Here is a 17,397-nt window from a genome sequence, read left to right on the forward strand (position 1 = left end):
ATAAAAGGTATTTCACAATTAAGTACTTGATGTTGTTCGCGTGTTGGATCAAACGTGGGGTGTCATAGTGTGGCTTTGTGGGTGAATCTGCCCTCCAGTGACAGCATTCTGTTTCTGAGCTTTACAGGCTTTAATTTATCTTGGTGCTTGGACATTTATAGGTGTACTTGGTAGACTATGGCCTTGCTTATCGATACTGCCCAGAAGGGACTCATAAGGAATACAAAGAAGACCCCAAAAGATGTCATGATGGCACAGTTGAATTCACCAGCATCGACGCGCACAATGGCGTGGGTACGTCTGAGGCACCTGAACTAGAGCTGCAGCACCAGTGCTTTCCGTTGAACCCCTGCGCGGCTCTTCATCCTGCACCAGTAGATAAGCAGACGGATCAGAACTGAAGAGGCAGGATAGGGCGGGGGAAGGAGAGAGAGCTTAAGCTCCTGCATTTGAGGGACAGGGCACCTCTGTTCTCTCCATCTTCCTCTCACCCTTCCGAGGTCGTGACGGGTCGGTGGCGAAGTAGTGCAGTCAGCTGCAATGAGGCCTCTTTTGCTTTTCTTTAGCTTAATTGGAATGCTGGGGGCTTTCCTCCATAAAGGTTTGTGTTTTCTTATGCAGCTACAACTTTGTAACCAGTAGACTTACTTTGTCACCCATTCAGCTGGCCTGTTTCCTCAGCCATCGTTTCTTTTTTTTCTGTGTCCAACACTGTGGAGGAGCTAAAACCCCCTGTTCTCTGGGCCTCTTAATACCTTGCAGCATTTTTAATATCTTCACATTTTCCAAGGGCACTGTTAAATGTGTCATTGCTTTATAATTTATTTCGTAGACTAGTAGTCTCAGTTTGAAACTGTAGAGTTTTGCCAGTTTGGGTTATAAAGTAAATTATTAGTTGGAGGTAAATGAGTTCTTTGATACTGCCCAGTATTCGGTGTTTTTTTTTCAAAATGGAGTCAAGATTGTATGATGAAAAAGAAGACCATAGGGTTGACTCTTTTTACCTTATTGCTTTAGATATACCTGAAATTCTGCCTTAAACATCATTTCACTGTGCTGAATCTGCTTCTTTTGTTTCACAGCACCATCAAGACGCGGTGACTTGGAAATCCTTGGTTATTGCATGATCCAGTGGCTTAGTGGCCATCTGCCGTGGGAAGATAATTTGAAAGATCCTAACTACGTTAGAGATTCCAAAATTAGGTAAAGGAAAACTTACAGTAAATTATTTCGGGCAAAATGATGAGGCAGATGTTCGGTCAGAACTTCTTTACGAGGACTGTTGCTTTAACGGACACTAATGTAGAAATAAGAAAGGGCTTGTTTAACAGTAAGATTCCTTGGGTTTCTTTTTGTTGAATTTATTTGAGAAGAATGTTCGTAAGTGTATTTAGGATGTAGCACAGTGCTGCTTAATGTGCTATTTACTGTTACTAAGTATTAATAACTTTCCATGGCATCAAGCATCAAACAATGACTCATTCTTTTAATTTTTAACAGATACAGAGAAAATATTGCGAGTTTGATGGACAAGTGTTTTCCTGAGAAAAACAAGCCGGGTAAGAAAAGACTTCTTCAGTGTTCATAAGGATTTTATTTTCTGAGAGGAGAAAGCTCCTGAGGTCCATAGACTAACAACGCTTAATGTAAGAGCTTCGGTATTGTTAAGTGTAAGCGTCTCACTGGGGCCTGCTCACGTTGGTCTTTCCACAGGTGGGCCTTACTCACTTGTTATTCAGCGCTTTCAGTCAAGGAACCAAATTTCATTCAGTAATGCAGCTGTTTTCTTAGTTGAGGTTCTATTTTGTGCCTCAGACTCTCCTAGGCACTAGGGATCAAAATAAATAAAAACTCCTGTCCTTGTGAAGCTCTAGTTGGGAAAGGTAGACAGTAAAGGAGTAAATTGCACAGTTTATTGCATGGTTAGTACTGTGGCAAAAACAACAAACACAGGAAATGGAATTGAAGAGATGGGTGGGTTGTTACTGTAACTAGGGTGGCCTGGGACGGTCCTCCTGTGGAGGTGCCATTTGAGCAGCTGTGGGAAGGAGATGGAGTGAGCTCTGGGGAGGAACGTGTCCATGCGGAAGGACCTGAGTGCCTGCTGATGCCTGCATCTAGGCCATCATGGGCTTTGGCTTTTACTTTGAGCAAGAGTGCATGAAGTGTGGAGGAAAGGAGGGATGTGAACTGTCTGTCTTTAAGGGAAGTCTCTCCAGCTCCTGTCTTGAAGATCGACTGCTAAGGAGGCAAGGCCAGGTACAAACAGGAGCTAGTTAGAAGCCTCCTGCCATAATCCGAGCAAGGGAAGTAGCAGTGCAGGTGTGAGCAGTGGTCAGTCTGGATATATTTAGATCTTTTCAAGCCTTTGCTCAGTTGTCTCCAGGGAGGTCTACTGTGTGAGCTTAAGCTCTTTAAATTTGCAGTCTGTCAACCACATCTGGAAATGGAGTGTTACTGCTTTTTCAGATTTGCTCCCTGTTGCCTTCTCCCAGTCACCAGCCTTTCCCTCTGGCCTAATGAATCACTAGCACAACTTCCAACATCAAGGATTTCTCTTTGAACTATATGGAAATGGAATCATAGAGTGAACTAAACAGATAATTTCACGAGGGCAGGGATTTTTAACGTTCTAGTTTCTGGTGCCGTTCTTTTTCTTTCATTCAATACTGCATTTGTGAAATTCATTCCCATTGTTAACATTTTTAAAATGTTTTTATTTATTTTTTAACTTTATTGAGGAATAATTGACAAATATAATTCTATAATGTGATGATTTGCTATGTAGGCATACCTCATTTTATAGCGATTCACTTCATCGCACTTTGCAGATGTGTTGCTTTTCCTACTAATTGAAGGTTTGTGGCAGCCTATGTCGAGTAAATCTGTTGGTGCTGATTTTTCCAACAGCATTTGCTCACTTCCTGTCTGTGTCAAACATTGTGGTAACTCCCACAATATTTTAAGCTTTTTCATTATTATTATACTTCTTATGGTGATTTGTGATCAATGATATTATTATTGCAAACAATTATGACTCACTGAAAGCTCAGATAATGGTGGGCACTTTTTAGCAATAAAGTGTTTTTTTAGTTAAGGTATGCACGTTTTTTTAGACATTGTGTTATTTCACACATAATAGACTACAGTATTAGACATCACTTTTCAATGCACCGGGAAACCAGAACAGGTGACTTGCTTTATTGTGATACTTGCTTTATTGTGGCGGTCTGGAGCTAACCCGCGGTGTCGTCTGAGATCTGCCGGTACATGTAGACTGGAGAACGATGAGCATGATTTAGCACCGCTATCACCTCGCATAGTTCACACTGTTAACAGCGGCCTTTCTTGAAAAGACCAGCCTTGCTCTGTGATGGCACCTTTGTGTTCAATCATGTGCGAATCTGTGAGTCTGTTTCTGGGCTCTTTCATAGTAGTTGGTTTTTTTTTTCTGTTCTTGGGGCACACTGTCTTAATTACTATAGCTTTCTCTGATAGTTTAAGTCCTCTGGCACTTTTTCTTCTTTAAACTTGACTTTGCTGTTTTGCATGATCCTTTGTGTATTTGTACATTTTAGAATCACCTTGTCAGTTCCACACATGTCCTCTCCCTCTGTAACATGCTGAAATTTTGAGTGGAATCGCAGGGACTCTGTGGACTAATTGGGGAGCATTGGCATCTTTATATAATTGATACTTTATGGCTTTCATTTAATTTGGTGTCAGTTTCTCTGACCTGTGTTTTATAGTTTCCATTTGGAAAAAATCTTGCCCATCTTTTCATTATATTTGTTTGTAGGTATTTGATGCTTTTTGATACTATTGTATATGGTATGTTTTTATTACTTTTCTAAATGCTTGTTGCTAGTGTATAGAAAGATTTTTAAATACTTTATATCCTATGATCTTGTTAACTTTACATATTGGTTAGAAGTTTTTTAATAGATTTCTTAGGCTTTTCTACGTGCACTCATGTTGTGAATAAACCGTTTTGCATCTTCCATTCCACTCAGTGCTGTCTGTTTCTTTTCTTGCCTTACTGCACTGGCTAAAAACTGCAGGACTTTCAGGCAGCATGGAAACGGTACAGATGGGCTTCCTTGCTGTTTTCTTCTCTCAGAAGGGAAGTCCAGTGTTTTATCACACTTGGTGACGTTTGCTTTTGGTTTTCTGTAGATCCCCTTTATCAGATTAAGAAAGTTGAAAGGAAGGATTTTTGTTTCTTTTTTCTCACGTACCTAAGTATTTAGAATCATGCTTGACATGTGGTAGGTACTTAAAATGTCTGAATGAATGAATGAATGAATGTGTGTGTAGCACTGACATAATGTCTTGATTTATTGAATGTGGGAGGAGGATTTGAAGAACTGGGAGAATGGGATTTTCTATAATTCAGACAGAAAAAACGCAGGGTGAGCAGGTTTTAGGGGTTGGTCAGGATTTTGGATTTGGTTGGCATGTGAGATGCCAGTTACACAGCCAGTATATGAGTCAGTGGAAGTCAGTGGGTATACAAGTCTGGAGGTCAGTGGAAAGGCTGAACTGGGCATATATATGTATGAGTCATTAACCCCAAGATGGATTTTTAGATGGGTGTTGAGAGGTGCTGATCTTGACTAGTAAGATTTCTTTTTATGGGTTTGGTTCTGCCTCAGTGTCCAGTAGACCTTTTATCATTCACAAGTTGGTTTTTCTCTTTTATGGGACAATCAGGGCTTCCTTGTGTTTCTTTTTTCAACCTGATTTTCATGTTTTATTTTTCATTTACCCAAAAAATGCAGCTGTCTTCTCTAGAACTAATGGCTTCTGTGGCAAAAAAAAAATTCTGGCTATGATATTTATTGTACTTAAGCACATTTTACTTCATAACATTTATTTTAGGTCCTTTTAAAAAGTAGCTTTAAAATTATATTAGTAATTGTTTTTATATATATTTAAATGTTAAGCTTGTCTTCTTTCTTATTGTCAGAATTAAAAGACGTTTTTTGCATTGTATCTAAAAATACATTTTTTTATTTGACTTATCTGACAATTCCTGAATTCAGAAGCATACTTCCAATGAAGACGTGATAGAAAGACATATTTAACAAGCTATATATTTGCATTCTAATGTTACTATAATTGTGGATCATTTTCTTAGAAGAGGTAAATATGTTGTATTTATTATAAAAACTACAAAATAATTGTGTTATTCTTTTAGATGAAATTGCTAAGTACATGGAAACAGTGAAATTACTGGATTATGTCGAAAAACCTCTTTATCAAAAGTTACGAGATATTCTTTTGCAAGGACTGAAAGCTATAGGAAGTAAGGATGATGGCAAGCTGGACCTCACTGTTGTGGAGAATGGAAGTTTGAAAGCAAAACCAGTGGCAAAAGTGAGTTTTGTTATTGAGTTTTCCTTTGGGTTTCCTGTGACTGTTTGCAGCAAATATAGGCAAGTAAATCAGTAGCTCAGTAAAGAAAATAGCAGATTGCTCTGCAGTCAAATATTTATCATCATTACGTAAAAGCAAACTTTTGTGATATGGAAAAATACATAGAGGGTTTTAGAAAAATGAGTATGTGTTTCTTATGTCCGGTAGCAAGTTAAGAAATTCCCTGAACAAGTCTAACTTGGGATACTAGTATCTGGCAGAGCAATTTGGGTGGGGCGCTCAGTTCACATTCTGTGTGTCCACATTCTGTGTGTCCACATTCTGTGTGTCCTTTTCTCCCATGTCACCCCTTTCGGTTGATCCTGTGTTTCACTTTTTCCTTGTTCATTGGTGTGGTCCCACGTATTTGCCATTTGAAAATTGGTTTTGAAAAATTATCATTTGAAAATTGCATTTGAAAGTTTCCTTATTTGTTGGTGTGGTATATTTCCCATTTAAACATTATTTTGCTCTTTACAGAAATGTCACTTCATAAAGTTGTATATCTGTATATAAGAAGATTAATTTTTTGGAAAGAAATGTTAAATAATAAACCTATGGTAGAAGTATTGTACAGACTTGTACATAACCCCTGGTATCACTTTAAAATTCAGATTTTAAGGTATACATTATCTTACTGGTTATTTTTAATAATTATTGGTTAACTTTTTCCTTTTTTAATCTGAAATTGTGTTGCTTTTATATGAAAAAGGAAGACTACTTTTAGAAGAAAAATATGTTTTTACATTATTGACTTTTATTTGTCATTAACTCTGTAAAATTCCAGTAGACTTTTTGAAAGTCTCATATTCCAAACTATGAGATAAAGAGTTAAAAACAGATTTTCTCCCTTTAGAATAAACAGCATATTAAAAGTTTTTCATAATTTTTTTAATTTCAGAGGAGATAGGAATTTTGAAATTGGATCATTAATTTGACTTTTTTGGCTAATAGATTTCTTTATAATTTCATCACAGAATTTGGAATTATACATATGCATCTATATATACATCTTCTTGCTTTCATAAGTTTTGTCTTAATTGTACCTTATTCCATTTTTGTGGTCAACAACCATGAGGAAAAACATATCCAGTTTTATGTGAAGAGGATAAATTGAAGGCTGAGTAGAATTCTTCAGGAAGGTGGTAAACTTAGAATTTGCATATATGTATAAACATATAGCTCACATCCTGCTCAGGACAGATTTTTGTGCATTAATATTTATAGCTGGCTTCTGTAGTGTTTTGCTCTAAAATTTTGCTGATTGAAAAATAAAGATCTCTGTAGTCCTGAGAACTTGTCCAGTGCCATCTCCCTTCCCTGTGCAAATCACTGTTGTTTGTAACTACATGCTAGAGAAAATTTTGTTTCCCCGGGTTGGCTGACTTCACAGCTGAATAGGTCAGTCTGCTGCAGAGCTAACATCTGTGACCTTATAATTCTCTTGTGTCCTTGGATAGTTCAGAAAGCTGGAAATTTCTTGTTAGATCATCCCCTACATGTATAAAGCTTCATTTAGGGGAAGAACATGAATAAAAAGCTGAACTGTTAGGTTTCCTTCATTGGTTTGCTGCCCTTTTTTTCCCCATCTCAAAACTGGCACAAGACTGTTTTTGTATTGAAAAGAAATTAATCAAAGTTAAGATTAGGTAAGATCCTGAAGCTGCTTGTTCGGCATTTAACTGTAGATTAATTGTTGATTTTGTTAGCCTTTTGTTTTTTATTTGTAAAGTGAAAGAGTTAGTTTTTGTTTTTAAGCATCAGAACACTTTCTTCAAATAAATTGTAAATATACCACATCTAAAACAGATAAAAGCAGAGCTTCATCCAACTTTTGAGTCTGAGGACTTCCAACAAGAGAAAGCTTTCTTTGCTGAGAAATTAGTATATTCCATCTCTTTTTTAGGAACATGTGTTGAAATTCCTCTTTTTTTTTTGCTCTGGTTTTCAGAATTTCAGAGCTGAGTATAATGCTTCGTCATAGAAGCTGTATTAATCCTTATAATTGCATATTTATTCTTTATTCTTTTCCTTTGTCATAATTTTTTAAAAAACTTAAAGTGTACATTCTTTGTATTTACGACACTCAAATCTCTGACAGAGAAGGCAGTGGCAGCCCACTCCAGTGTTCTTGCCTGGAGAATCCCAGGGACAGAGGAGCCTGGTGGGCTGCCATCTATGGGGTTGCACAGAGTTGGACGTGACTGAAGCGACTTAGCAGCAGCAGCAGCAAATCTCTGAAAGAGATGAGTTTAATCAATTCAATGTATATTTCTCTTTATATTCCTAAGAGATAAGAGTTGTTTGTTTGTTTTTTTAAACCTATAAGAATTGGTCAGCAGTAAAATGAAGCAAGGCTTCTATCTAGTATTTTACAGCCATGCTTGATTGTGGTACAGTAAATTTGGAAAGTGTAGTGAAATATGAATGTATCCACTTGTAACTGTTTTTGGTCTCGGTAACCTAAGGGTATTATTTAAAGCACAGAATTTTGGTTTGACATAAAGCTGAAGTAGAAAGATACTAAGTATTAGTTTCTCCTTAAAAAATACTGCAGCCAAAAATTTCAACTGTTGATTAGAACTGGCACTTAGAATCTGTCGGTATAGTTGCAACAGTTACTGGATTCACTGTGTACTCTTAACTCACCTTTCAGCAATTATGTGTGGGGTCTAATTTATGTACCTGATCTAGGCTAGGTCCCCGGGGCTACAGGGATCAATAACATGTAGTTCTGTCCTTAAAGAATTTCTCCCTGTCCCATCTGGGTTAAGAACAGCTTAATTTACTGGAAAGAACTCAGCAAGTTAAAAGACATTAATACCTCCATTAACTATTTTTTTATAAGGTTTTGATTAAGTTGCTTGCCCAAGCCAACAAAAAGAGCTGTTCATTAGAATCTCTTGGGTCTCATCCCTGGAGATCTGCTGACTAGGTCTAGAGCATGGGCCTGCAGTTTTTTATTTTCAAGCAGTATATATTGTTGCTCCCTATAAGTGATGTCCAAGTACCCTTTTTTTCTATTTCCAATTTTTTGTTTTTCTAAGTTATGTGATGCTAGTCGACCTTTCCATAGTTCCTCTGAAAAATCATTAACCATTGTTAAATAAATAATAAATAAATTCCTGCTGGCGCTCAGCCTGGAACATGGTACAGAGGACTGAACAAGAGCAAAGAAAGGTCTTCCAGCTCCCATCAGTGGCCTGCAGCTGCTCTGGTGGACAACTTCTGTCTCTTTGATGTGATCACACCTCAGCATCATTAAATTTATACCATGTAGCCTATAATTGAAGTCAGATTGCTCCAATATACCATCTAAATTTGGTGAAGGTCTGTCTGGCTGTTTTTGTATGATAGAATAGCAGAAACTGTATTTTAATTATATAAGTTTAGATTGTTGCAGTTGATACATTTCTTTGTTTTTTAATGGTAGTTTGCTTTTAAATCTATATCTAAGTGGATTTGGTGTTTACTAAGAATTTCTTTCCCTATAAATCCCATTCAGTTCAGTTCAGTCACTCAGTCATGTCCAACTGTTTGCACCCCCATGGATGGCAGCACGCCAGACTTCCCTGTCCATCACCAACTCCCGGAGCTTGCTCAAACTCAAGTCCATTAAGTGATGCCATCCAACCATCTCATCCTCTGTTGTCCCCTTCTCCTCATGTCTTCAGTCTTTTCCAGCATCAGAGTCTTTTCTAAGGAGTCAGTTCTTCACATCAGGTGGCCAAAATATTGGAGCTTCACCTTTAGCATCAGTCCTTCCAATGAATATTCAGGACTGATTCCTTTAGGATTGACTGATTTCATCTCCAACACCACAGTTCAAAAGCATCAATTCTTGCACGCTTAGCTTTCTTTATAGTCCAACTCTCACATCCATACATGACTACTGGAAAAACCATAGCCTTGACTAGATGGACCTTTGTCAGCAAAGTAATGTCTCTGCTTTTTAATATGCTGTCTAGGTTTGTTCTGATAGCTTTTCTTCCAAGGAGCAAGTGTCTTTTCTTTTCATGGCTGCTTTTCTTTTCATGGCTGCAGTCACCATCTGCCGTGATTTGGGAGCCCAAGAAAATAAAGTCTTTCACTGTTTGCATTGTTTCCCCATCTATTTGCCATGAAGTGGTGGGACTGGATGCCATGATCTTAGTTTTCTAAATGTTGGGTTTTAAGCCAACTTTTTCACTCTTCTCTTTCATTTTCATCAGGAGGCTCCTTAGTTCTTCTTCACTTTCTGCCATAAGAGTGGTATCATCTGCGTATCTGTGGTTATTGATATTTCTTCTGGCAGTCTTGATTCCAGCTTGTGCTTCATCCAGTCCAGCATTTCTCATGATGTGCTCTGCATATAAGTTAAATAAACAGGGTGACAGTATACAGCCTTGACGTACTCCTTTCCTGATTTGGAACCAGTCTGTTGTTCCATGTCCAGTTCTAACTGTTGTTTCTTGACCTGCATACAGATTTCTCAGGAGGCAGGTCAGGTAGTCTGGTATTCCCATCTCTTTAAGAATTTTCCATAGTTTCTTGTGATCCACACAGTCAAAGGCTTTAGCATAGTCAGTGAAGCAGAAGTAGATATTCTGCTGGAATTCTCTTGCTTTTTCGATGATCCAACGGATGTTGGCAGTTTGATCTCTGTTTCCTCTGCCTTTTCTAAATCTAGCTTTCACATCTGAAAGTTCTCAGTTCATGTACTGTTGAAGCCTAGCTTGGAGAATTTTGAGCATTACTTTGCTGGCATGTGAAATGAGTGCATTTGTGCAGTAGTTTGAACATTTATTGGTATTGCCCTTCTTTGGGATTGAAATGAAAACTGACCTTTTCCAGTCCTGTGGCCCCTGCTGAGTTGTCCAAATTTGCTGGGATTTTGTGTGCAGCACTTTCACAGCATCATCGTTTAGAATTTGAAATAGCTCAGCTGGAATTCTATCACCTCCCCTAGCTTTGTTCATAGTGATGTTTCCTAAGGCCCACTTGACTCTGCACTCCAAGATGTCTCTCTGGCTCTAGGTGAGTGATCACACTGTCATGGTTATCTGGGTCATTAAGATCTTTTTTGTATAGTTCTTCTGTGTATTCTTGCCACCTCTTCTTAATATCTTTTGCTTCTCTTAGATCCATACCATTTCTGTCCTTAATAAATCAATAAATCCCATTATATCAATAAATCCCATTATTGATTTCTTTACTTTGAATATTGTCTTATTTGGATTTTGTCAAGTATCTTTTGCCCCTAATTTTTTAAAGTCCATTAAAATAAGTGAAATTATGATATCTGTGCAGTGAAAGTCAGTTAGTTGTATCTGACTCTTTGTGACCTCATGGACTATACAGTCCATGGAATTCTCCAGGCCAGAATACCGGAGTGGGTAGCCTTTCCCTTCTTCAGGGGAGCTTTGCAACTCAGGGATCGAACCCAGGTCTGTCTCCCGCATTGCGGGTGGATTCTTTTATAGCTGAGCCACAAGGGAAGCTCTACCTGTGCAGCACAGTGCACAAATAAGTGAGAAATTTGAACTTCACAGAAGTGAACACATGCATTTAAATGTCTCCTAAATCAAGATGTGGATCATTCATTGAAACCTCTCTCGGCCATTACCCTTCATTAAGAATAACCAACAGTATGACTTCTAACATCGTGAGTTCATTTTGCTGTTTTAAAAAACTTAGCAGTACCACCGTGTGTTTTGTATACTTTTGAGTCTTTGATTCATTTGTATTTCGAATTTCTGTGCTGTTGCAAGTAGCAGAAGTCTTTTTGGTTTTTGTTCCTGTATAGTACTCTGTTATGGAGAAGGCAGTGGCAAGCCACTCCAGAACTCTTGCCTGGAGAATCCCATGGACAGAGGCGCCTGGCAGACCACGGTCGATGGGGTTGCAGAGTCGGACACGACTGAAGTGACTGAGCATGCATGCAGTACTCTGCTGTATGACTGTATCATGATTCGTTTGTTTCTTCTGCTGTTCATGGATATATGCACTGTTTCCAGTTTTCGGTGATTGCAATTACACTGTTAAAAACACGCTTATAAATTCTTTTAGGAAACACATATAATTAATTCAAGTTGGGTGTGTATATAGTAGAGTTAGCAGGGCGTAGGGTCTGTGTATGCTTAATAGCTTCAGCAGATCCTGCCAAGGCTCTGTCCGCTCTGCTCTCTCACCAGCAGCTTAGGAGAGTCTCAGTTGCTCTTGACACTACTTATTGCATTATGTTAATTCTACCTGCTTCGGTAGGTGCTCACTAGTATTTCTGGATGGTTTTAGTTTCATACCCTGGGAATATTGATTTTGAACACCTTTTCATGTGCACATCAGTCTTGATAACCTTTTTTTTGTGAAGTGCATTTCAGGTTCATTAAAATATGTCTGAGTTGTCTGCTTTTCTTTGATTGGCTGAGTTAAGTACTTTGTATATACACAATATATGTGTTGCACATTTTTTATATACAGTCTGGTTTTTCTTTTCACTCTTAATATGACATCTTTGATGAAGAGAAGTTCTTAACTTTAATGAAGCCTAATTAATCAGGGGTTTTTGGTGTGTGTGTGTTTGTTAAGGGCTAGTGCTTTGTGTATTCTAGTCTAGAAAGATTTTGTTCACAATCATTCTTGTGTCAAGAAATTTTATTTTGTCTTTTTCAGTTAGGTCTGTAATTTAACATAATTTGATTTTGTGAATGGTGTGAATTGGTGTTTGTTTACCCTCTGGTTATCTAGCTGATCTGAACCATTTACTGAAAAGATCATGGTGTCCCTAGAGCAGGAAGCTGGTTTTCAGGTGGCCACCCGTGCTTGAATGTGTTTCCAGATGCCCTGTTCTCTGCCGTCGGCCTGCTCTTCTGTGTTTGTATCAGTGCCACACTGCTTGAACTACTTCTTTGTGGTAATATTTGATAGTTGAGTTCTCCAGCTTTGTTCTTCTATGAGATTCTTTCTGTTTTTGGCCCTTTGTACCTATAAATTTTACTAATTTCCACAAAAATACTTCTGGGATTTTGATTGCATTGACTATTGGGAAACTGATATTTTCACAATATTCTTTTCTGTTCCATGAATATGGTATACCTCTTTATTTATTTAGGTATTCTTCCACTTACCTCAGTGATGTTTGTGGTTGCATCTGACTATGTAGAGAATATACACATCTTCCATGTCTAACTGCTTACTTAATTCTTGGTCTGTTTCTTTTGCCTCATCTGTAATCATCCCAGACCTTTCCTTCATGTCATTTAGTTGTCAGCTCTGTCTGTGGTTTTTGAAATTTCTAGTATAGTTACAAATTCTATAATGATTATTTTTCTGCTTATTAGCTATCTGGTTGCCTTGTTATTTCTTTTTTAAAAATTCTCATTTCTTTAATTGTTAAAAACTTTTTTTAAGCCTCAAGTTTACTTTATAAGTTTTCTTTTTGAGGGGAGGACTGCGTTTTCTTTCACAGTGGGGTCTCCAGCTGTGTATTGCATGCTATCATCTGGGAGGGCACCATACCACAGGTGCCTCAGATGATTCTGGTGCAAATGAAAGGCAGGGGGTGGCCTCTTTGACTGCATATTAAAATCACGTGGGAGCTTTTTAAAAATTCCATTGCCTGGCTTACACCCTAGACCAATTAAACCAAAAGCTATGGGAGTAGACCTAGGCCTCAGGATTTTTAGGTGATTATGTTGTGCAGGCATAGCTGAGAACCACTGCCAACCAAAATTTGAGTATCTTAGAATTCTAGCTTCCATGTGGAAAGCATTCCTTTTGCAAATAGACAAAGCAGATATTGGGCATTTAAGTCTAAAAGACTTTAAATAATAGCACTTATCAGCCTCATGACCAGTTTGTATTCATAGACAGTTATTCATACATGCCGTGTTTTAATTTTTATTGGAAGAGATAGAAAAGGAAATTTGGCATCATATAAGTGCTTTGAACGGTATGTAGGGAGATTTATTTTTGGACATAATAAACAGATATGCTTATAAGATATGTTCAAAACTTGGATCTCAAAAGACAGTATTAGACCAAGATTCCATTTTTCTGTGATATCATGACTAGTTTTTAGGAATTATATTAAACATTTGTGTGAATTTATTTTTAATAATGAGTTTTTTAAAAGTTATCTTTCCGTGGAAATAATAATATTGCCTATCTTGCTCGTAAGATTGTTGTGTGGATTAAATGAGATTTAGAAAGTACTTAGACCAGTGCTGAACACATGATAAATTAATCAGTAAATGTTAACTGCAACATTAATGCTGTTGTTTCACTGAGCACATTTTCTCAAGTCTTTCTGGTGTCTTGATGTCAGGAAAATAAAGATTCAAATGAAATAATTTTTATTTGAATCTTTCAACACCTTCAACTAAGATCATATATTATTAAAGTTCAGTTTATGCGATGAAGTATATCGGGCGGATGTGAATGAAGACTTGCTTACATTGACTTGGTGAGTGTGTGTGTTCAAGTTGATGGTTTGGAAGAGTAAATGATGGGGAATGGGTAAAAGTTGATTTTGCAACAAAAACAAGATGATAATTGCTGTGAAATAAAGGTTACAAAATAGAGCTCCATAACTCACTCATATTAAAAATGGTTAAATTAATGAGTTTGAAGTTAACTTTCTTCCCTCAAGCTGTTGATTGATACTAAGGGACCTAGGCAGTTGATGTAAAGCAGAGGACTTCTGATGCCAGAGGATTCTGCGTTCACCATTCACCCATGTTGTTTAAGGATTAGAAATGTTGTGGCATAGATACATTGTGGGGGGAGGTCAGACAGTCTGTTTTTAATAGGAACGCTAATGCAGCCTGGTTTAGTTTTAAGAAACTTGTTCATGAATGCCTGTAGAGCGTTTAATTCCCCACCAGTACATACAGAGGGTTTGGTTTTCATTGAAATATGTATTTTTATAAATACTGGCCTCTTTAGTTTGCAGCATTACAGCTTCAGAGTCTTGTGCTTTTAATTCTTAGTTTGAAGTTTACCCAGGGGACTTGATAGTGCTCAGCGCTGGTTATATCAGCCTTCGGTCTCCTTTGAGCATGTATGTAGTACTCTGCGGTCTGTCAGTACTTTTACATTATTTTGCATATACTTTACAGCACTAATATGAGATATATCTGCTTACAAATGATGAAAGTGAAAATCAGAAGTTAGATGAATTGTTCAGGGCCATACAACCATTAATAATTATTATTATGCATTTATATAGTTTTTTCCTTCATAGGAACTCAAGGCACTTGAAAATCTCCTAGTGGTTTTAGATATAAAATATTAAAGACAATTAAAGCATCACTAGCTATGCATTTGCCTCTCCCTGTAAGTTGCCCTTGAAGCACTGTGACTTTGCTGGAGTTTTGACATTAATGGTACAGGTGATGGAAGCCTCAGGTCATATTAATTCCAGCACAGAAGAGAGTACTGTCATGTGTGCGTCTTTAGACATTTGCTTGTTGAATGTGAATGTCTGGATACAGCTCTCAGTTGTTCAGTGATCATGAGTTTGATCATATTTGTGGTGCTTGTGATGTGAGTGATGATAGTCTCAAAAAGCCATTGTTGCCAACACTGTGGAAGATGGATTTACTGTTTCCCGAAGTGCTTATATTGGGAGATCTTGCCAGGCTTTGATTGCCCTTATTACTTGATGAGAATAAGTTCTCAGTCATGTAGTATTCCTGAAGGTCACGTGCCCAGATCCAGCTTGTTTTTCAGCTCCTTATCTGCTCAGTGGCTGTATTTTTCTAGGAGTGTGGGTGACAGTAGGTGCCTAAAGCAGCTCGTTTCTAGGTCCTCAGAAGTAACACACGTTTACTCCAGATAAGCAAGTGGACGTTTATGCCTACTTTGTGAAAGCAATTTTTGCTAAAAAATGTGTTGCCCATAGAGCAGGCAATCATGTGTGCTTGCCACCTAGTTGCAATGTTTCCACTTGTTTGTTTATTCTGACAGTTTACAGATGCATTGGTTTTATTTGCTCACTCATGAGTTAGCAATGATCTTTGCTGCACCATTTTCATCTAATTACAGGCAGTGCTTCATTCTTCATGGCATAAGAGTGTGGTAGCTTGAACTGGTGAAGGACGTAGATATTCCACATTTTGTCAGCCATGTAAGGAAAATCAGGGTTTGACCATGTCGTGTTGCCTGTGTCACTTTACAAATGAATTAATACTTCACAGAGTGAAATTCTATATATGTGGGATTACATTGGACTCATTTATGGAACTCTGAATGACTTCTTATCAGTGATAGTGTTAGTCGCTTAGTTGTGTCCGACTCTTTGTGACCCTATGAACTGCAGCCCGCAGGCTCCTCTGTCTGGGGATTCTCTAGGCAAGAATACTGGAATGGGTTGCCATGCCCTCCTCCCGGGGATCTTCCCAACCCAGAGATCAAACCCAGGTCTCTCACATTGCAGGCAGATTCTTTACCATCTGAGCCACCAGGGAAGCCCAAGAGTACTGGAATGGGTAACCTGTCCCTTCTCCAGGGGGTCTTCCCAACCCAGGAATCAGACCGGGATCTCTTGCATTGTAGGCGGATTCTTAGCAGGTCAGCTACCAGGGAAGCAGTAGGTGCTTAGAAAATACACGATGGGATTCCTGCCTCTTTTCCAGTAGAATCAAGGTTACTGTGGTAGGAAATTACAGCATGTGTTACTCTTATCACAACCTTTATCACACAAACTCATTTAAAATAATAAATCACTTTGATGTATGGTAACATTTAGACCATTCTTTAAATTCATCTGCCCTTCACTTAGGTCACTGACTCATTTCCTAACCCACCTCCCATCTTTTCATCTCTTCTCTTTTCCGTTATGTCTGATCTTTTCCTACTTTTTCTCAAAACATGTCTATAATCACTCGTCCATTTACATGGTTTTTGAGGGGCTTGCCTCGTAGCTCTCTGTTTTTACTGTAGTAGTGGACTCCTTGCTCAACAGGTGCAGACCCCAGATACGTGTGCGTGTGTAACATGCATAGTGGCAGGTGCCCTTGCCCCCAGGAGGGTCCAGGGTGGGAGGGCAGGTAACGAGGGCGTGGGCAGTGGCTGGCCAGGAACACATGAATGTAAGTGCTCACTGGCTCTCCAGGAAGGGGTCTGTTACAGTGAAAGCACCGCTATTGGTAACCACCATGTCACTCTGAAAAGTCTTGTGGGAGGAAGTATGGTCCTGTGGAAGGAAGTTCTGAGAAGAACCACGAGCTCTGAGTCCTCTTGGCCTCACCCCCACCAGATTGAAATACTGAACGGGTTCTCCCAGCTTTTCTTCTGTCCCAGCCTCAGTTTTTTCTGCCTAGATAGTGAAATTTAACTAAGATCCTCTGGTTTTATAAATATTGTGGTGTAGCACATAGGTTTCTTTAGGGTCATAGAAGATACATTCTGTCTTTTTCCTTTTAGTTACCACTAGTAATAAATACTCTATTTCTGGCTACTACTAAGGAATATAATAGTAATTTGTAAGTGTCGACATTTGCCTGATGATTTCAGTGGCCTTAATCAAAGAAGTTCAGTAAGATTAACCGTGTGTTGCAGTGTCATGTTTGTGTGTACAGTTCTTTGTTTGACGCATGTGCAGTACCAAACATTTAAACTTTTTAAGCTGTGCATTCTAACTTTCTATAATAAATACTTTTTTGAAATATGGTTTCCTATGAGGAAGGGAGGGAACAGAAGAGAGGGAACAGTAATTTTTAAAAAATTGTTTATATTTGATTGCACTGTGCCTTCATTGCGGTGCATGGACCTTTTCCAGTTGCAGCGAGCAGGGCTATCTGTAGTTGTCATGCACTGGCTTCTCATGGTCATGGCTGCTCGTTGCAGAGCACAGGCTGTAGGCACGCGGGCTTTAGTGGTTGCAGCAGACGGACTCAGCAGTTGTGGCCTGTGGGCCCTAGAGCACGGACTCAGCAGTTGTGGCCTGTGGGCCCTAGAGCACGGACTCAGCAGTTGTGGCACAGGGGCTTAGTTGCT

At 38.5% G+C, this 17,397-nt stretch overlaps 1 protein-coding gene across 10 annotated transcripts in view; it reads left to right on the top strand.

Annotated features, from left to right (window-relative positions):
* The window catches only part of VRK1 (VRK serine/threonine kinase 1), an 84,521-nt gene that overhangs the window by 54,628 nt on the left and 12,496 nt on the right, over positions 1 to 17,397 (top strand). For all 10 annotated transcript variants that reach the window (XM_070775664.1, XM_070775665.1, XM_070775669.1 and 7 more), the window contains 4 exons: positions 162 to 294; positions 1,083 to 1,203; positions 1,501 to 1,559; positions 5,201 to 5,379. In XM_070775664.1, coding sequence (XP_070631765.1) covers positions 162 to 294; positions 1,083 to 1,203; positions 1,501 to 1,559; positions 5,201 to 5,379 — 492 coding nt within the window. The remainder of the gene's footprint in view (positions 1 to 161; positions 295 to 1,082; positions 1,204 to 1,500; positions 1,560 to 5,200; positions 5,380 to 17,397) is intronic.

The sequence above is a fragment of the Bos indicus genome, chromosome 21 (assembly GCF_029378745.1).
Source record: "Bos indicus isolate NIAB-ARS_2022 breed Sahiwal x Tharparkar chromosome 21, NIAB-ARS_B.indTharparkar_mat_pri_1.0, whole genome shotgun sequence".
Lineage (NCBI taxonomy): Eukaryota > Metazoa > Chordata > Mammalia > Artiodactyla > Bovidae > Bos > Bos indicus.